This window comes from Petaurus breviceps, unplaced genomic scaffold (genome assembly GCF_028583685.1).
Source record: "Petaurus breviceps papuanus isolate PSGF00001 unplaced genomic scaffold, PetGlider_PUasm1.0 90747, whole genome shotgun sequence".
Lineage (NCBI taxonomy): Eukaryota > Metazoa > Chordata > Mammalia > Diprotodontia > Petauridae > Petaurus > Petaurus breviceps.
Window position 1 is genome coordinate 781,557 of NW_027187334.1, and position 21,406 is coordinate 802,962.

General features: G+C 38.7%; 1 protein-coding gene across 1 annotated transcript in view; it reads left to right on the plus strand.

Moving 5' to 3' along the window:
* Positions 1-21,406, plus strand: part of LOC138145738 (connector enhancer of kinase suppressor of ras 2-like) — a 558,854-nt gene that overhangs the window by 219,170 nt on the left and 318,278 nt on the right. The window contains exons 3-4 of the mRNA XM_069067369.1: positions 15,102-15,304; positions 19,808-19,895. Of these exons, the coding sequence (XP_068923470.1) occupies positions 15,102-15,304; positions 19,808-19,895 (291 nt within the window). The remainder of the gene's footprint in view (positions 1-15,101; positions 15,305-19,807; positions 19,896-21,406) is intronic.

Here is a 21,406-nt window from a genome sequence, read left to right on the forward strand (position 1 = left end):
GAGAGGGAGACAGAGAGAGAGAGAGAGAGAGAGAGAGAGAGAGAGGATAATAGAGCTTGAGCTTTCTGGTGTGAGTGACAGAGAGGGTGCTGGCACCTTTCTGTTGTGCAAAGTGTGTGTGGAATCTGATGTATTGTCTACCCTAGATCTAGCCCATTATGTGAGTTCAGTTAGCTTTTTTTCTGAAAGCACATGTGCTCTCGTTTTCCTTTCCCCCTTCCTAGCTATGGCAATATTATAGCTTGCTCAACATGACAATTTCTCATGCCCAAGTAACTGCCCCTAATTTTTTCAGCCAAACAGAATCAGTTATCCATTGCTTCCTCATCCTTAGCTGATGCTTAGCTCTGTACAAGGTTGGACTTGGTTGTTTTGCTTATCTGTTTTTAGAGTATGAACAATTTGACTGACTCTTTGGGAACTATCTGCTACCTAGAAAGTTACCTGAAAGTCACTGACTTTGTATGTTGTTGAGTTAAAAAAAAACCATCAAAATGATCCCTTCTAGAAAATATTACCGTTATGGAGGTACTTGTCATTTAAGCATCTGCAGCTCGTGTCAGATAATCACTTGGCAACATGGAAGTTTGTAATAGGAGTTTGCCATTTACCAGCACCATATGGATTATGACTTGGATTATGTTCTTTTGAAAAAAAAAATTCTCCTGTATAATTGCCCCATGTCACTGTAGGAGACATTCAGAATAACATTCTCCTTCATTAATGTTATTGTTTGCGATACTGCTTCTTGGAAATTCGAGGACAAAAATATTTCTCCTTCTGATTTAATTTGTATGTACCTAGGGCTGGCTCTAGGCAAAATTATGAGGTAGATATTGGCATTCCCTCAGCCTCCCCTCTCTATGTATCGTTTCCCCCATTCATTATGCCTCTGCCCCTCCCCCAGGCATGCGGTGCCGTTGTGTGCCTTTCTCTTCTCCTTGAATCAAAACCAGCTCCCAGGAAAGTATCTAATCACCTAATTCACATAGAGGTAGAAATGACTGATAAGGCTTACAGTGTTACTATTTCCAGGAGTATTTGAATTTTTAATAGTGAGAGCCTTAGCCAAAGGAATGGATTTCTAACTGGCATTTCAAGGATCACCTAATGGGTAGCAGGGTTTTTTTTGGGGGGGGGGATTGGGAGAGACAGAAGGAGGAGACACTTCTTAGTGCCCCTGAAATAACATCACAGACCACACCCTATTCCATCCATTATCCATATGTGTAGTCACCAAGCAGTTCCCAGGGGGCACTTGTACTGTTCCTTTCCACCCACTTCTACTCTTCAAGTACAATAAGCCACAGGGCCTGATTACCTTCTGAAGCAACTAAAAGAAAGCAGGATTGCACGACACTTTAAGATTCAGTTAACCATTGTTAGGTACATTGAGACCAATCTTGAATGCTTTCTTTTGGAAGTAAAATTGCATTTTGATGACAGAAATGATAGGGAAGAAAGGTAAAAACAAGAATAGAAGCTGTCACTAGGTTGATTAGAAATGATTAAACTTGGATGAGCTTTTATTACTTGGTTATATCTGTGATCTAATCGATGTGAGCATTCCTTCCATGGCTTCAGAATACAACCCCATTTTGTATTCTTTAAGGTTTGCAAAGCATTTTCTATATGTTATCTCATTTCATCCTCACAGTGACCCTGGGAGGCAGGTACTAGTTTTCTCTCTGGATGAGAAAGGTTAATTGACTTGCCCAGGATCCCATTTGTGAGGCTGTACTTGATGTCCTGTTTTCTAGACTTCTGGTCCAACACTCTATCCACTAGGCTGCCTAGTGGCCTCTACCCTGGCATTCTCATCCTTTTTAACCTTTGTCCACATTATCTCATAGATCCTTTATGGAGCATCCACCTAACATGCTAGAGACTTTCTGCTAGGTCTTTTTACATAATGTTGGCACCAGCACTTCCCTCAGCCCTGTCCATCTGTGTCCCTCATTCTCAGCACATGACTAGCTACTTTAGTGCCCAGTTCCTTCTTCCAAATGTGTCACGGTTACTTTGGGAGTTCTGAAAAGTAATCAAAGAGGATTGATCTGTGACTTCTATTCACATTATTTCCTACATCTAGTAGCAGTTGGCCTTTAAATGAGTGATTTTGTGATAAACTACCATATGTGTCTAAGAAACAAAATCCTTTTTTCTATAAGATCACCTTCACTTAGGCTGAGTTGAGCAATCCCCTAATTTTAGAATTTGGGAAGGAGCTTACAAATAGTCTAGGGATACAAAGCAAAGAAGTAGAGTTGCATAAGCAAGTGGAAACCAAACAAAATGTCCAAAGGAATTTTTGTTGTTGTCTCAAACTAACTGGACCAAAAACAAAGAAGAATCATTTCCAGATTTGTTCCTCAAGTGAGAACCATCTATGTTTGTTTATTTGTTTTTTAGTATTAATTAATTTATTTTTAGTTTTCAACATTCATCTCTACAAGATTTTGAGTTCCAAATTTTATCCCCATCTTTCCCCTTCCCCCACCCCAAACTGGCAAGCATTCTGATTACCCCTTCTGCCCTCCCTTCTATCACACTCCCCCCCTCTTATCCCCTTCCTCCTTACTTTCTTGTAGGGCAAAATAGATTTCTATACTCCATTGCCTATATATCTTATTTCCCAGTTGCATATAAAACCAATTTTTAACATTTGTTTTTAAAACTTGGAGTTCCAAATTCTCTCCCTTCTTTGCTCCCCACCCACCCTCACTATATAGGTTATACATGTGTAGTAATGCAAAACACTTCTATGATAGTCATGTTGTGAAAGACTATATTTCCCTCTATCCTATCCCACCTGCACTTATTCTATTTTCTCCTTTGACCCTGACCCTTTTCAAAAGTGTTTGCTTCTGACTACCCCCTCCCACAATCTGCCCTCCCTTCTGTCATTCCCCCCCCCATCTCCTTCCCCCTTACTTTCCTGTAGGGTAAGATACCAACTGAGTGTGTATGTTATTCCCTCTTTAAGCCAAATCTGATGAGAGTAAAGTTCACTCATTCCCTCTCACCTCCCCTCTCTTCCCCTCCATTGTGAAACCTTTTTCTTAACTCTTTTATGTGAGATAATTTACCCCATTCTATCTCTCTCTTTCTTCTTTTCCCAATATATTCCTCTCTCACTCCTTAATTATATTTTTAGATATCATTCCTTCATATTCAACTCACTATGTGCCCTCTAGCTATCTATATCTATATCTATGTCTATGTCTATGTCTATGTCTTTATCTATATCCACATCTATATCTGTATCTACATCTATATCTATATCTATATTTCCTCCAGCAACCCTAATACTGAGAAAGGTCTCGTGAGTTACAGATATCATCTTTCCATGTAAGAATGTAAATAGTTCAACTTTAATAAATCCCTTATGATTTCTCTTTCCTTTTTACCTTTTCATGATTCTCTTGATTCTTATATTTGAAAGTCAGATTTTCTATTCAACTCTGGTCTTTTCATCAAGGATTCTTGAAAGTCCTCTATTTCATTGAATTTTCATTTTTTCCCCTGAAGTATTATACTCAATTTTGTTGGGTAGGTGATTCTTGGTTTTAGTCCTAGCTGCTATGACCTCTAGAATATCATATTCCAAGCCCTTTGATCACTTAGTGTAGAAGCTACTAGATGTTGTGTTATCCTGATTGTATTTCCACAATATTCAAATTGTTTCTTCCTGAGTGCTTGTAATATTTTCTCCTTGACCTGGGAACTCTGGAATTTGGCTACAATATTCCTAGGAGTTTTTCTTTTGGGATCTCTTTCAGGAGGCGATCAGTAGATTCTTTGCATTTCTATTTTACCCTCTGGTTCTAGAATATCAGACGATGTCTAGGTTCTTTTTCTTATCATTACTTTCAGGTAGTACAGTAATTTTTAAATTATCTCTCCTGGATCTATTTTGCAGTTCAGTGGTTTTTCCAGTGAGATATTTCACATTGTCTTCTATTTTTTCCTTCTTTTGGTTCTGTTTTATAATTCCTTGATTTCTCATAAAGTCAATAGCTTCCATTTACTCCATTCTAATTTTGAGGGGATTATTTTCTTCAGCTAACTTTTGGACTCCCTTTTCCATTTGGCCAGTTCTGCTTTTTAAGGCATTCTTCTCCTCATTGGCTTTTTGGGCCTCTTTTGCCATTTGGGTTGGTCTATTTTTAAGGTGCTATTTTCTTTAGTATTTTGGGGGGTCTCCTTTAGCAAATGACATGTTTTTCATTATTTTCTTGTATCACTCTCATGTCTCTTCCCAATTTTTCCTCTACTTCTCTTACTTGATTTTCAAAATCCCTTTTTAGCTCTTCCATGGCCTGAGACCAATTCATATTTTTCTTGGAGGCTTTTGAAGTAGGAGCTTTGACTTTGTTGTCTTTTTCTGGTTGTTTTGATCTTCTTTGTCACTGAAGTAAGATTCTATAGTCTGAGGTTTTTTTTTTCCACTGTTTGCTCATCTTCCCAGCTAAATACTTGACTTTCTAACACTATGTCTGCTTCCAGTGGGAGTAGGGGTGAGTATACTGTCCCAAGCTCCAGGGCTTTTGTATCAGTTGCCCAATTCCCCACTGTCTGTGGGCCCAGAGCTCCAGAAAGAGCCATTGCTGCTGTGACTGCTGCAGTGGTGGCAGCAGCCATCTCAATCTCATGGTTGGGGTGGACCCCAGCCTGACTACATTCCTCTTTTACCCAGGTCTCACAGTTTTCCTACTGACCTTCTGTGCTGTCTTTGGCATATGTGGGTTTTGAAGCCTGGAAACTACCACAGCTGCTAGTGATTCAGTTGCATGAGGCCTACTCCAGCCCTATCTGTGCTGACAGCGCAGTCTGGTGTGATAGGCCCTTCCCGTCTACCTTCCAGGTTGTCTTAGCCTGGAGATTTGCTTCACTCTGTCATTTTGTGGGTTCTGTAGCTCTAGAATTTGTTTAAAGCCATTTTTAAACAGATATTTGGAGGGGCGTGGAGCAGGAGCTCAAGCAAGTCCCTGCTCTTACTCTGCCATCTTGACTTGACCCCAATCTATGTTTTCAGGGATTATAACTTTCTCCTCAGATTCTACATAGGAGTGTTGACCTAGGTATTCCATAGTCTTGGAGGGAAAGAAGAAACTTCCTAGGGTCAGAGATTCAGAGATGGAACATGCCTTAGAAGCCAAAGAGTCTAACTTCCCCATCTTACAGATGAGGATTCTAATGTGAAGAAGAAAAAGACTTCCATTGACCAGTATAACTATATGTTTATAGAGCAGCTAGATGGCTATTGTAGATAGAACCCTGGGTTTGTAATCAGGAAAACTCATGGAATCAGAAAGACGATCTCCCTGAGTTCAAATCTGACCTTAGACATTCAATAGCTGTGTGACCCTGGGCAATTCACGTCACCCTGTTTGCCTCAGTTTCCTCATCTGTAAAATGAGCTGCAGAAGGAAATGGCAAACTCAGTATCTTTGCCAAGAAAACCCCAATGCGATCACAAAGAATCAGGCATGGTTAAAACAACAGAAACAAGAAGAATGTTAACATGCATTTATTTGATCTCTAGCAAGCAATATCAATTTATTTACCTTCTCAGCAGAAGCTTAGCACTTGCAGCTACAAAAATCCTAAATAGCAACATTTTTATGTGTTATTTTTGTAAACATTTTCCTTTTCTTGTAATTATGAACTTAGCAATCATCCACAAACATGAACATTCCAGCATCCAAAGAACAAAGGGCTGTCTATGAAACCGAACTAGTATATAGTTCGTTTCTTCAAAGTGTACATTAAAATCAATACTGTGGTAACAAAAATTCCCTGCTTGTTTACCCTCTTCTGAACTTCTCTGTGGTCTTTAGATGTTTTAATCATAGTTCTCATCTTTCTTTTCTTCTTCTTTAGCAACACTATCATTGTCAACTGTGTTTTCCAAATTGGAATACTCACATTTTGAATTTTGATTTTTTTCCTCTCAAACCCATCCACCACTTATGCAAAATCTTTTGTTATAATCTAGACAGTAAATTTCAGTATTTCTTGCTGTCAATCTTTTCTTCTTATACACCGACTGGAATGTGTTACACTTTTATATTTTTAGCAAATTGGTTTAAAAACCACAGAAACTCTACATGTAGAAGAGTTTTAAACAGGTTAGAAAGTTCTGTTTCCAATTTTTAAAATGTGCAGCTGTGAGAGTTTTTATGGGTGACACACTTAAATCGTTTTCAGCAGCAAAAGTCTAATTTTTCAATACCTTGCTAATTGTGATGGCTTCCTACTCTCATTAGGTAACATTTCAAGGCACACTATGTTTTAGTGTGAAGTTCATTGTTCGTGATAGTGAAACTAGATCCACATTTCAAATAATCTTGCTCACTTTGAATGGGGGGGTTGACTTCTTGTCATATCTGATTAGATCTTCATTGTTTTTAGCCTCCTAATGTGGCTGTCAGAGAATTTAGACTAGGCTGTGTTTCAGTTCTACCACTGCTTTGTTCACTTGTGCTTACATTATCAGTATTATCTTTGGTCCATGATTTCTTTGTAAGAATCTTTTGTAAGCCAACCATCCATTTTATTTGAGTTAGTTTATTTAAAACTAGGTAATAGATCCTATAAATCTACTTAACTGGGCATGGGTAAGCCACAATATATTATGATATGTTGTGGATTGCCCTCTTTCCTCAAGATTCTTGGTGCAACACACAGGGCATGTGACCATCTGACATATGGACCAAGTGAGTGAGGGGCCAGTGTTAAGCCATATATTAAAAATTAGAAAACTTTATTTCTTTAGATAAAAAAAAATATAAATAATGCTAAAATTTTTCCTGCATTCCCAGTGCCTTCTATTACACCTACTTGTTTAGATCTACTGGTCTAGACCACAAAATTTGACGGAATTTCTCTCCCCTCTCCTCCTCTTTCCTCTCTCCTCCTGAAGTAGGCCAACTTTTAGCCTCTTGTGTCCCCTCCTCAACCTTGGGAAAAGAGTTTCAGAGAGTAGCCTTTCCACTCTTGTGCCGCACTATGTTGTAGTGAGAAGAATGAAGCTAGAGTTCAGAAAACTTGGGTTTGAATTCCAGTTTTGTGGCTTAGAGCTATGCAATTATTGATATCATGTAACCCTCCTGGACTTGTTTCTTCATCTGTCAAATGGGGATAATACCTCGAGTACTTAACAAATGAGGTATTATTTGTAAATTGTTTTGCAAACTTTAAAGACTTTCTTAAATGTCAGTTTATATTTTGGAATTGGGTGGATTGAAAGTTTCTATAGTCAGAAATGATCTGGGCACCAACAGTGGCTCCTGGAGTCACCATTGCTAACTTCTTTTCACACTGGCTCCTGTCAGGTTGCCCAGATGGGCGCATGCTTGGGGAAAACATGGTCCCTCGTGCTGAGGGGAGAATCAAGTCAAATGTGTGACATTTCTTTCCATAGCTATTTATCAACTCTTCTGAGTCTTCCACTCTCTAGGGCTAATGAAGACCATATACTTGTGAAAGAAAGAACTAACTGTCCACTGGAGCAAAGAATTGATGATCTATTTCATTTCATGAGTCGAACATAACTTGAGAAGCCTATAACTCACATCTTAATAGAAACACAGGGGATTGCCTCTCTTGGCAGTTAATATGTCTGTAAGACCTCAAAGGGGTTCAAGCAAATACATGTCTCATTTGGTAAAATATGTCCTTCCTGGCCTCATAGCAAATTCAGTTTTGTAGGATGTGTGAAGAGCAGAAAAAAAAATAGACCTGGCTCTCATTTGGATTTTTCCCCCCAAACAATTGGCTGCATATTATTAATGATAACAAATGTTGCATTAGCATTCCCATGGCAATCTTTCATACATGAATAAAATCTTTTCTTTTTAATTTAAAGTATATTATTGGGCATACATTTTTACAAAAATTACAGGGAAAGTACCTTGTGGTCCCTTATTCTGAATGAAATGACTGACTTACATGCTTTGTATTGTATTTAGGTTCTGAAAAATATTATGCTCTCTGTAGAGGGTATAAAAGAATAAATAATGTTAGTTAAAATTTCCAGGAGGGAAAGATGCATTCCCAGTTTTGTACTCTTTGAAACAGATCAAAGAAAACCTGGTATTTATATACCGCTTAATCTCTTTTATTGGACTTTTGCAATGATATTAGAAAATTCTAGAAAAATGTGCATTTATATATCTACATTGTAATAGGATTGGAAAGGGTAAATAAAAGCTTAATTGTGCTGTGATTTACCTTAATGCAATAAACATTTTGCTTACCATTATTATTTGGTTGGATATTTCCTTTATCAAATAATAATATACTATATTTTTACTTTGAAATGCTTGCCGCCTAAGAGATAATAATTATTGAATAAGAAGCTTTGGGCTGAAAAATGTAATGTGTCTGGGGACAAGTACTTGTCTCTTTTTTTTAAATCACTTCTAAATGTACCCACACTGGAAGACAGAAAATTCCTATTCCCCTTCCAAACATATGTAGATAACATCAGGCTACCAAATGTGAGTGACCTGCCTTCAATATATAAACTCTGGAAATAAATTAAAATCTAATTTCAAAATGTAAAACTATAGGAGAGACAGAAACATCGATAAAGAATTCTAGAATAAGAGCTAATAATGGTTATATCACTTTGCATTTGTAAAACATTTAACATTTTTAAGGTATGTTCTTCTCTATTATTTCCAAACAAAGATTATTCAGCAGATGCTGACCATCTCTACTGAGGATAAGCCAAGCTAAGACGAAGTTGGTTTAAGCTATAGTCAGTAGCTAGAAACCTTTATTTTTAGTTAAATAAAACCTATCAATTATTCAGGGACTGATTAGCTGGCCTGTTCTTTCCCTAAAGTCCTTTCTCTGCTTGTTAACATTTCTACCTTAGTGTGTTTGTGGAAAGGAAATAAAATGGAAATTCAAGTCAGTTGCTGTTTGTGCTTGTTAGCAGCTCTGGTAAAAGGTCTAGTTGAGGAATAAAAGAGCATTATTTTGAATAAAAACAGTCTTACCTTTTTTCCATTTTCCAATCATCCTCAAATTCCCATCTTCCATGAATAAGAACTCTGAAATGCCTTTATCTAATTATAAAGTCCTGCCATTCCTTCTCTCCCTGTGCCTGATTCTGCCCAAGCCACTCCTTCATTATCACTCTGACCTCCAGTCCATCTGTCCCTCATTACCATCTCAGGCCATCAACCCTGCTCTGACTACATCACCTTCCTTTCCCAGCATCAGCTTCATAGTGAATAGTATCCTCCATAATTTCCTCTCTACTCTCAAATCCCTTGACCACTTGTCTTGCCAAACTCCAATAATGAATTACTCCCACTGTCAACCTACCGTGCTCCTACTTGTGCAACTGAACAGATCTAGGGGAAGTCACAACTGCTGACTGGGTCTGCTGCAAATTTATGTTGTTTAATCCCAACGGGGTCCTTAATTCAAGCAAGACAATCTCTTTATTGCTAGCTAATTGATTCTCTCTCCAATGACTATTATAACCACTTTCTTCTCTCCTCAAACCTCCCCTACCACACCTCCCCTTCCCTTTTGACTGAAGTCAGAATTGACTGAAAACAGTTAAAACCATTCATCCTCATCTGTCAAACCTTCTTCCTCATCTCACAACTCTTTGACCTCATACCCCATCATTTCTGCCTTTACTTCAGGTTCTAATGAAGAGGCAGCCACACTAACTCATACCAAATCCTCTACATGTACCCTTGATCCCATCTCCTCCAGCAAGACTAGTGGCTCCCTATGACTTCTAGGATCAGATACAAACTTCTCTGTTTGGCGTTTGTGTCTTTACCACCTGATTTGTCTATACCATCCCAGTTTTCTTGAAGCACTTAGTACAGTGCATGGTACATAGTAGGTTCTTAATAGGTTCTCAATAAATGTTTAGTGATTAATTGATGTTTTTCCCCTCCATGAACTCTGGAATCTAGTCCTAATGGTTTACTCCCCCTCTCTACACCCATATCTCATACCTTTGCACTGGCTGTCACCAGCTCTGCTTTTCCCACCCACTTCATGCCTGGAATGAACTCCCTCCTCGCCTCCACCTCTCAGAATTCCAGGTTTCCTTTGAACTTGGTTCAGATGCCACCTTCTATGTGAAACCTTTAATGATGCTCTTTATTACTGGTATACTTCTTCCCCCAATTACCATGCATCATATCTGCCTGTCTGTCTTTTTATCTGTATAGACATATTGTCTATCCAGTTAGAAAGTAAGATTCTTAAGGGACCATACTACTCCACTTTCATTTTTGTTTTCCCACATATTAGCACAATGCATTGCAACTAGTAAGTGCTTAATAAATGGTTGTATGCTTGTTGATTAACAGAAGATTTAATCTCTTATAATTTACCACTTGTTCATGTTATTGCTTAAAATAAAGCTTGGTGATTACTTTAGGATTTAAATTGCTCATGTTTTTCCCTACCCTGTTATTGCAGCTGTTTTGAAGTTGGCTGTATTATTTTCATAATATGTATCTATTGCATTAGTGTTTTTTTTAAGTATTTGTTTTATTCAGTCAAGGTCTAACTTTTCACACTTCTACCCCAACCACTCCTACCCCATTCAGGACACAAGACCAAAAAAAAAAAACCCTTTACAAACATATATAGTCAATCAAACAAATTTTTCACGTTGATTATATCTAAGAAAATTTTTCTCATTTTTAATTTTGAACTCTTTACCTCTCTATCAAGAGGTGGGTAACATGTTTCATCATTAATTCTCTGGAATTCTAGTTGGTCATTATGCTAATAGGAGTTCAACACATTTTTTTGTCACACCTATAGACCATAACTTAATGATCCATTTCCCGATTTATATGCACCCCCTCAAATTCCCAATCTTTCCTACCTCAAAGAAAGCTGTAATTTTTTTATATCCTTAAGAGTTTATTTTGATTAGAACTAATCCCTCCCTTAATCTACCCTCCCTCTATTTTACCTTCCCTCCTTCTCCCTTTCCCTTCTATTTCCATGTTGAATGAAATGTATTTCTGTACTCAGCTGTCTGTATGTGTGTAATATTCCTTCTTTGGACAGATGTCAGCTTCTCCCTTCTGCCCCCTCATAGTTCTTTGTATGGATATATACTTACGCACCCTGATTATGTGAGACAAAGTTCCCTGACTTTCCTTTTCCTTCCCCCACCCCAAGTGTATTTCTCTTCCCCTCTCTCTCCATTATTTTCTTAAGATCATCAAGATATAACAGAATCACTCCCAGACCTTCTCAATTTGGACTTCTGTGAATCCTGATGATTACAGGGTTCAGAGGGGACACTTATATCATCTTCCTATATTTGAACATAAGCAGTTTATACTTTTTTGTCACTTATCATTGCTGATTTGGGTTTGCCTTTCTATGCTTCTCTTCACTCCTGGGTTTGAACTTCAAAATTTCTATGTACTTCTGATCTCTTCATCTGGAATGCTTTAAAAGTCCTCTAGTTCATTAAAGGTTCACTTTCCCCTATAGCATTATAATCAGATTTGCTTAGTAAGTTATTCTTGACTATACCACCATATCCTTTGAGTTCTGGAATATCATATTCCAAACTTCTTGCTCCTTTATAGTTGTGGCTGCTAAATCATGAGTGATCCTCACTGTGGTACTGGCTGTTTAGAGTATTTTCTCTTTGATCTGGAACCTTTGGATTTTGGTTATAATGCTCCTGGGAGTTTTCATTTTAGGATTTCTTTCAGGGAGTGACCAGTGAATTCTTTCCATTTCCATTTTGCCCACTGGTTCTAAGAGATCTAGGTAGTTTTCTTTTAAGATCTCTTGAAATATTATGTTTAGGATCTTTTTATAGTCATGGCACCCAGATAGTCCAATAATTCTTAAACTTTTTTCTACATTTTTAATTTGCCAAATCATTTTTTTTATTATGAGATATCTCACAATTTCTTCTATTTTTAGGTCTTTTTACTTTGTTATAATATTTCTTGTTGCCTCATTAAGTTATTGCCTTCTATTTAGTCCATTCTAATTTTCAGAGAGTTTATTGCTTGGACAAGATTTTGAACCTTTTATGCCAAGCTATTAATTTCTTTCCAATTATTTCTTCCATAGCTCTCATTTCTTTTCCATTTTTTTTCCCTCAAGCACTCTCATTCCATTTATAAAAACACCTTAAAACTTTTTTTAAGTTTTGCTTCATCTCTTCTAGGAATTCTAGTTGAGTTTGTACCTAAGCTGTGTTTTTCTCTATTACTTTGCTTGTAGATGGTTTGGAAGTCGTTCTCTTCTGTATTTGTGTCTCAAGCATCCCTGTTACCAAAATAGTGCATTTTTCTGGGGTTCTTTTTATATTTGCCCATCCTCCCAGCCCACTTCTCCACTTCAGGCTTGATGTTAGGGCTGGGCTCTCCCACACTTCTGGAAGAAAGATCTGGGTTAGTCATGTTACTGCTTTCTTGGAGTATTGAGTTTTGTATTATTCCTGGATCTCAGGGCCAGGCAGGGTTCCACAAGCTTTTCATGTTCCCAGATTGATCTTATCCAGAACAAAGTATGATTGCTGCTCCCCTGGTCTGAGCTCTGCAAGTTCCTATGTGGATTTGAGACTTTGCAAGAGTAGAATACTTTTAGACTCAGCAACTGTCAGTCAGCTGGAAATGTCTATTGGCTCAGAGTAACACAATTGTAGGTTCCCCTTTCGTCTGGAATTCCTCTCTTTAGTGTTCCTCTGCAGGCATTGGTTTATATGCTGGAACTGAGACCCTGCTCTGGCTTGGGGTCTGAGTCACAGCACTGCTGCTGCTTCTTCTGAACTTCCTCTTTTCTCCATATAAAGCTCAGGGCCCCTATCCATCAATTCCACTTTCTTTTGCAAGTCCCTTTCTTAGTACACCCTGGATCTGTGACCCAGAACCTGGTTAATGAGTGACAAAGTTGACAGAACCTGTCCCTGTCACATTGACCTGCTATGGTAAGGGACTAGTGGTATCCCAGAACTCCTCTTGCCCTAGTATAACCCTGGGCACTTAAGTATTCTGGGTACAGTATGCCCTGTCCCCAGCATCCACAGGCTTCCTATTTTCTAGGTCAAGCTGAACTGGACAAATGACTCACTATGACTTTTTTGGATTTTCTCTGTCAAGACTTGCATTTTCTAGATCTGTTTGGATGAGTTTGTGGAGAGGAGCTCACTGAACTGCTTTCTATCACTCTACCATCTTTAATTACATTACTTTTGAAAATATATGCCTGATTTATTACCTTTAATAGGGCAGGGACTTTGGAGGCAGAGATTGACTAAACAATAGATAGAGAAGGCTGTAATTGCCTGTGTGGCATGATTAGAGGAAATGCCAACTATTTCTGCTCCAAAATATCATCCCCACTACTTGATAATTTGCCCTTTTTTCTCTCTATCTTTGAGTTTCATAGGCTTAGAGCAAATATTCCTGAGAAGGGTCTGTAAAGCCAAGAATGAGCAGCTCTCCTGAGGACTGCTGCAATGAATAACTTTGAGGTTCTGATCATATAGTATATTGAACTCTCTATTCAGCAGTAACCTAAAGCAAAACATTCAGAAACCAAAGTACAGCATTCACAACAATATAACATAACAATTTATTACTAAGGTGGCCACTTAGTCTTAAACTAAAACATAAAATTCAGTAAGTCACAATCTCCTCAATAAATTTAGAGTACCCTAGTAAAATCTTCTTTCATCTTAACTGTGGATTGGTTTCCAATCATTCTTAAGCTAATCATCCTTAAGGGGTAGTGGAAAGTACAAAGGTCACCCACCCCTAGGTCACAATTAAGCTACAATATTATCAATCACTACTAAGTACCCTCTTAAGGGGTAGTAGAAAATACAAAGGTCATCCACCCCTAAGTCACAAATCAGTCAGCAAAGAGTACCCAAATAAAGGTCCTTTCATCTTAACTAAAGGCTGACTTCCAAACTCCAGGTTCTTATTCCACTGGCTGGTGGCTCCTAGCTCTTACCTGGATTCACAGGACTGTTGCCCAGATTCACAGGTAGGCAGCTCTCTGCTCCTGTCCCATAGAGCAGCTCATGGGGATGGCTCCACCCCAAGCTCCTCACAGTTTCTGTTTCTAGAAAAACAAAGCTCAACAGGGTTACAACAATATTTACACACATTGTCCGCACTATCATCTCAATTCACTGTCTGTCTGAGAAATCAACACAAATCAGCAGAGTGCTTCTGTCTGACAAAGTAACACAATCAATAGACAGAATGCTTCTGTTTGACAAAGTAACACAGTTCAACAGACAGAACAAACAGACAGAGTGCCACCACCAAAAGCATCCTTTCTCCCATTTCTGCTTGGTCCCAGCTTGTGTGCGAGCTTTTATATGCTCTGCTCTTTCGGGCAAGTTCCTCCTAGCATGGGCTCCATGTGATGATGTTAGGCCTATTAAGGGCAAGGAAGGTCTACACACTACCTTCAGTCTATTAAGGGCAACACAATGTATACTGTTTCCAACAAAGTCTTGATATAATCACAGGCAAGGCTCAAAGGCAACTGAATAGCTGAAACAAGGAGCTAAGTATTACTTTGCTTACCATTACAGGGTCACATCATAAGGTGTTGAGATTAAGTGTTAATATTTTATTTTTTATCAGGTAACATCTTAGAAGGGATTGAGTAGAATGGGATAGGCATCCTTGAGTACTTAGCAGCATAAGAGGGAGGAAAAGAACTTTGTTAAGGGAAGCATTTATAATTGAAATCAAGGTGAAAAGAAAGGAACAAAATTTGACAGTAGTAGCATATATCTTAGGTTATGGCTATTTAGGGCTGAAGTTAAAATCCATCTAATTGGTTGGAGACTCAGCACAGTACCATGGAATGAGTACTGGGTTTAAAGTCAGGGAATGTGGTTAAAATCCTAGTTCTTCTATTTCTACTTGGGTAATATTGGACAAGTCACTCCCATTCTCAGGGCCTCAGTTTCCTCATCTGTAAAATGAGGATGGCCTTTGAGGTCCCTAATTGCTCCAATTCTGTGGTCTATGATTCTGTGAATATATCAAAGTGCTTAACCTTGTGTTTTCTCTCTACCCCACCCCCTTCTTTTATTTCAGAACCATGAATTAGAAACTGAAAATCTGAGATCTCTTGCTCACAAGCTGAATGTGGCTGCCAAAAGCCTACAGGGCTTTCTAGCTAGACGAAGGAGGAGCGGCCTCACTGGTCTTAGAACATACAGACAACTACCAAATAACTGTCTCACTGCTGTAGTTGACCTGATTGGTGTTGCCAAGAAATTATTGGCCTGGCTCGACAGGTAATTCTAAGTTTGTGATCCTTAAAGTTCTGGAGTAGTTCTGGCTGACTGACTTTTTGTCTTTCCCACTTTATATTATAGTTCGGAAATGTGTCAGTTCTTTGACATTTTATAACCTCTGATGTCTTACATTCAATTTTATTTTTGTAGTGCCTCTTTCCATTAGGCTCAGCTAGCCCTAGGATGAAGGGGCAGGCTGCAGCATGGTGAGCTGCCTCATTAAACAAGGTAGATGGGATGGAAGAGACCATGATTTGAGTCCCAGCTCTGACATGAGCCTTTTGACCTTAGGAAAGTCATTTTCTTCATTGTCTCATCTCTAAAATAAGAAGAATGGTCTCTAAGGCTGCTCTAACTCTCATATTCCATGACTCCATTTTAAAATTGAGATCTATAACAGAGATATCTTGAGAAGGATGTAGACTTTACCAAAAAAAAAAGTTATGTGCTTCACAAACCCAATTACTTTAGTTTTCATTCAAATAGTTAGCTCCAGTGGCACATATAAGGAAAGATTAGAATTATTACAGCTTTTGAACTGTATATTTTTGCACAAAGGGAAAAGATCCAAGAAGGTAAATATTGAAAACAGAGAACCTATGATTGAACTCGAAATGTAGCCAAGTTTTGATTATTCGGGAATTGGTTCTGCTTGTGCTCTACGCAGGCCTCTTATTTGTCCTTCTAAATAGTCGGGTAAAGAGAGAAAACTCTTCATATGTTACTTCTGTGTCACAGGGATAATATGAAGATGTCCATTTCTCAACCACCAAATTAGATTTGACTCCAGTCAGTTCTGACTGAAAGTCTACAGTCAACTCTCAGTTATGTGCATGAAGAAAAGGAATGCTAGTGTGGATAATATGCCTGGGGCTTCCCTCCTAGCTGTAGCAAAGCTCCAGAGACAGAGAGATCAAACGGGGAGATATAGGAGTGCCAACGTGTGTGTGGGAAGAATGTATGGATAGGTCATGAAGTCAGACTTTTTTCTGCTCCTTTTCCAGTCCAGTCTCCCTTCCCTCCCATTTTGTAGATAAGGAAAGTGAGGCCTACTTTCTAACAGGTCACTTGTCCTTTGCTTATTTTTCAATCAATTCTTGATTGACAAAAAATTAATAAATAAACACAGGAGGAGGTTACAGCTACTACAGAGGAAGGTTAAATGGAAGTTTCTGCCTTTTCTTCCCATGTTTGTTCCAATCAATTGACTGGAGTCAATGGACTGCTCAGAGAATCCTAGCATTTCATAACTGACCAGGACCTTTAAGATGACCTAGTTTAACTCCCTTATTTTACAAATGAGGAAACTGAGGCCAAGAAAAGTTAAATAACTTGTCTGAGGCCACCCAAATGATTAGCATCAGGCCTGAGATAAGAACCTATGTCTCTTGATTCCCTGCCTTTCCTGTTATGCCATGGGGATCAGAGAAGGCATAACCCTTGGAATTTCTGTAATATAGCACAATAAGACTGAGAACTGAAAAAAAGGGCACCAATTAAGTGATGATCAGAGGAAAGGACCCCCAGAAAATGACATGGAATCTATAACATGTAGAATTGAGAGATGACTAGGTTTAATTTTCTTGTTTTATTCCTTTCTCACAAAGTATTCCTTTCCCTCACCAAATTATCATATCTAGTCGTTAGCATTAATGAACATTCTTTAAAAATCAGAAGTTTGAGAACTTCTAGAGTGCACATTAGTGGGGAGGGGCAAGGTTTGCCCTCAGCCCTGTTTTTTTTTTTAACAATTGCTCCTCAAGGTAATCAGAGATCCCTTTCAGAAATGACATGGTCTTTATCAAATGATCTCATTGACCAGTCTTCCAAAATATCAAATTTCTATCTATGGGTTTTTAATGAACTCTTTGATAACTTAAAATATTGAGCATTACTTAAAGGGCCTCAGGTTTCCTTACTTAATTTCCCCTTTGTGCCACAAAATTACCGCAAAGGATTCAGGGAAGAAATTTGGAATCACCAGGTTTCTGAAGTTGTGATGTCAGGGAAAGAGGTATTGTGGCCCATGTGCCTAAAATGTAAGGTGGGGTGTTGGTATTGAGGGTGTTTGCTGTAAATCCCTCCGTTACTTTCTGAGCCTTAAAGCTCCAACCACGTAGGATTTTGCAAAGTTTTTCGAGGAAACTCAAGATGCCGTTGGAAGTTGTGCCAGTGACTCATTAGGGACGCTCTTCTGAGTCACTTTCAGAACAGATAGCAGCATGGGGTTTGAACACAGTTGGGGCCTTGAGATGGTGTTTTTCAGCTGAGGTACAAATTGGAGAACTCAATCATTGATGCCCATTAACACTCCTGGTTTAGCTTTTACCTGAGTGGCCCAGCCAAATTGCATTTCCCATATAGTAATTAGATTTCTCCTTTTCAAAATTGCCTGGTGAGGAGTGTCAATTGGTGGAGGTGCTCCTTATTTTCTCTCTGAAACTTGTTAGAGTAGTGTTGCTGGGGAAAAGTGGCTTCTGTGTTTCAACCTAGGATTGGCTTTATCTCTGTGGCAGGTGAGTAAAGGCCTATATGTTTAGTCTTTGAAGTGTTCTGGGAATCTGCAAGAGAAAAATGCTATTAAAATGTAAATTTTCAATTATTAGTGTTAATATTGAATTTCTCTCAAATTGAGATTCCAAGGTATTATTTGACCTGGTTCAGTCTGGCTTAATCAAATCCATGTTTTGAGGCCTAGAAATCATTTCAGTTTTATTAAAAAGAAGGCTATAGATCTGATGAGTCATCTCTGTAATAGAGGTAGTGACTATTTTGGAGAATTGGAGCTAATTCAAGAGTTTAATTCAAAAGCTCATCATGAAAACAAAGAAAAAAGTCCCATCACATGGCTTGCTCCCCAGAGTAATCTCTTCTTCAGGTCTTCTTTGTTTGCTTTTGTTAAATGTTCATGGCCTCCAGAGTGAGTTATTTGGATTTGCTGACATCAGGTTAAAAAGTAGAAGAGATTAGCTTTGCAAACACTGCAAGCCTAGGTCTGCATAACAACTTCATGTTAGGACCACTTTCTGAACACAGAAACCACTGGGCTTTGGTTTTATTTGGTCTTTATGTAATCTCCCCAAATGCTAGTCTGGGAATTTCAAATTCGTTTTCAGCAAATTGCTTGCTGTGTTCCAAGCACTATGCTAGTGCAGGATTACAAAGACAAACAAAGTGGTCCTGGCCCTCAGTGAGCTTATTTTCCCTTGGGAGGATGCAGTGTGGACAGAGTCATGTAGTTAGGGTTAGAGAATGAAAAGGGAAAAGGTTTGACCTAGGCAAAATGTTCTAAGACTATTGGAGGAGGTTGTGAGCTGGGGATATAGTGATTAGTGCCTAAATATTATTGTTGTTTTCTAAATGTATATATATATATATATATATATATATATATATATATACACACACACATACATACATACATATGTATATCCCATGAAATTTACAGCTACAGAATTCAAGAAAATAATTTCTAGAGAAGAAATTTATCTAATAGTCATTATAAAGTTTGGCAATTGAAGACTGTTTAGATGAAGGTGACCAAAAAGTTACAAATCTTGTATGTTTTATAGTAAGGTCTCAGGGCCTCACTTGAAATCGTATCATGGTCCTTGTGACCCTGTCTCAGTGGTTTACTGGCCATTGGTCTAATGGCCTGGCTGAGGTGAGGTGAGGGAAGGGGTAGGTGGCAAGGAAGGGGAAGGAAAGGTCAAGAGAATTGTGCCCACATGTTTCATGCCTGGAAGGAGCCATAGGAAAGTATCTTGTGCTTTTTGGCAGCTAGTTTTGCCACATGGAGGTTTTATAAACTTAATTTTAAGAAGTGTTTTGAAATGTTGCCCCAAACCACATGTACTTCCAGAGTTGGCCTCCAAAAAATGAGCCTTCGATCAATGAATTCCTCCCTCCCCACCACCCCCAAGGACTGGCAGCATTACAACCTGCAAAACTTAGATCTGAGGCTTAAATGGCTATTTCTTGCTAACTCTTGAAATTAAATTGCATTGCTCCTGTTAAAATAAATATGGATTTGGCACTATGTTGCTTATTAATTTATATTTACATAGGGTACTCTGAAAACACCCCTCCTACTGTTGGGAATTCCTGAGCAATGGAGTGGTCCTTATCAAAGGTACAGAGGTTTTGTTACCTCATCCAAAATCCTGTGGGTGTTCATGCTAGACTCATAGAGTACTTTCTGGAGTCATGTTATGGGACAAATCTTGTTGAAGCCAGGGAGGATATCTCCATGTCCAACATGAATATCAACTTCCTCCTAGAGAAAATACAGCTGTTACTCTTTGACAAGGAAGTCTGAGATCTAGAGTTTAACAGAGTCTTTTTTTGGAGGATGCTTTAATGACTCTAGCCATTGCAGATCATCACTGTTTTAGTTTCCCCAGAGGATTAATTAGCCTGTTATTGGCATTAGGTATAAATGGCAAGATATAATGCTCAATGAAACCCACATTGATAGGGTCTTCTATTATCTTTTTCTGGCAGACTTCCATTTGTCACTGTGACAGAATACGGAGTCCTAAAAAACAAGATCGTTCAACTCTGCCTGCAGTTAACGACTATCGTACAACAGGTAAGTGCTAGTTTAGCAGGTACTGAGCATGAGTTATTCTTATTGACCTATGCATCCAGTTGGGTACCAATGCTTGTTTATAGTTCCTCTGCAGCGTTTCTCATACCTACGCTTCCTTTTCTATTTGTACCAATGTCACCATAGTTCTGGCCTTATTAACTTTCATCTGGACTACTGTAGTGTTGCTGATGTTCAGTAGTTTTTCACTTGTGTTTGACTCCTCATGACCCTGTATGGGATTTTCTTGGCAAAGATACTAGAGTGGCTTGCCATTCCTTCTTCAGTGGATTAAGGCAAACAGAGGATGAGTGATTTTGCTAGTGAGTGTCTGAGGCTGGCTCCAGGCCCAGCACTCTGTCCACTGCAGCGCCACCTAGCTGCTAGACTATTTCGGTACCCCTTTGTTGCCCTGTTTCCAGCTTCTTCCCCTCCAAACAGTCCTTCACATTGCTACCAGTTTAATACATTGATTTATGTACAAGACACCTTTGCTCAAGTGCCATTATTGGTTCTCCATTTTCTGCAGACTAAAGTCCAAACTCCATAGCCATACATTTCATAGCCCTGTACCATATAGCCCCCTATCTAGCCCTTCTAGCCTTATCTCTTTTTCTTAGAAGCCCCTTCCACTATAGCCAACCTGTTCTCTTTATTGTTCCTCAAACATTTGATTAACATTCTCACCTTGGCATCTTTGCTCATTTCCCCTTCAGTTTATCTATTTCCAATTCTTCTTTCAGGGTCTGGCTTAAGACTCATATTCTCTCTTAAACCTTCTCCAACCACACCACCCCCAGTGACTGTTCCCTTCTCTAAACTTTAGCCACACTTTTTGTATCATTCATTTGATTTTTAGCTGATGTTACCTTCTACCATTATTTATATCTTTGATTTTTTGGTTCTGTCTCAACCACATTTTGAACTCCTTGAAGGGAAGGACTTTGTCTCATATCTTTGTGTTTCTATGGAATAGAATAACTTAGGAATTCAGTAAAGGTCTATTAATTGTGGAATACACAATGATACTCCATGACAGTGGTGTCTAACTCAAATAGAAACGGGAGCCACTAACCCATATGTAAGGATTCCTGCAGGCCACATGTTGACTTAGAAAACCACATGTTAACATTATCTGTGTTATTAAATTTTTATTTATTTCATTAAATATTTCCCAATTACATTTTAGTCTAGTTTGCACTGCACATGGGAGTGTTGTTAGCCACATGTGACTTGTGGATTGCATATTTTACACCTCTCCTTCCAGAAATTGCACTTTTATCACAGTTATTATGTCTGTTGATATGCCACTTCTTATATAAGAAAATAAACCTGATTCCAGTTGTGGGAGTGCTGCTTCTTCTCTCAAAAAATAGAGGAGCTGGGGCGGCTAGGTGGTGCAGTGAGTGAAGTGCCAGCCCTAGAGTCAGGAGGACCTGAGTTCGGTTCCAGCCTCAGACACTTAACACACACACACACACACACACACACACACACACACACACACACACACA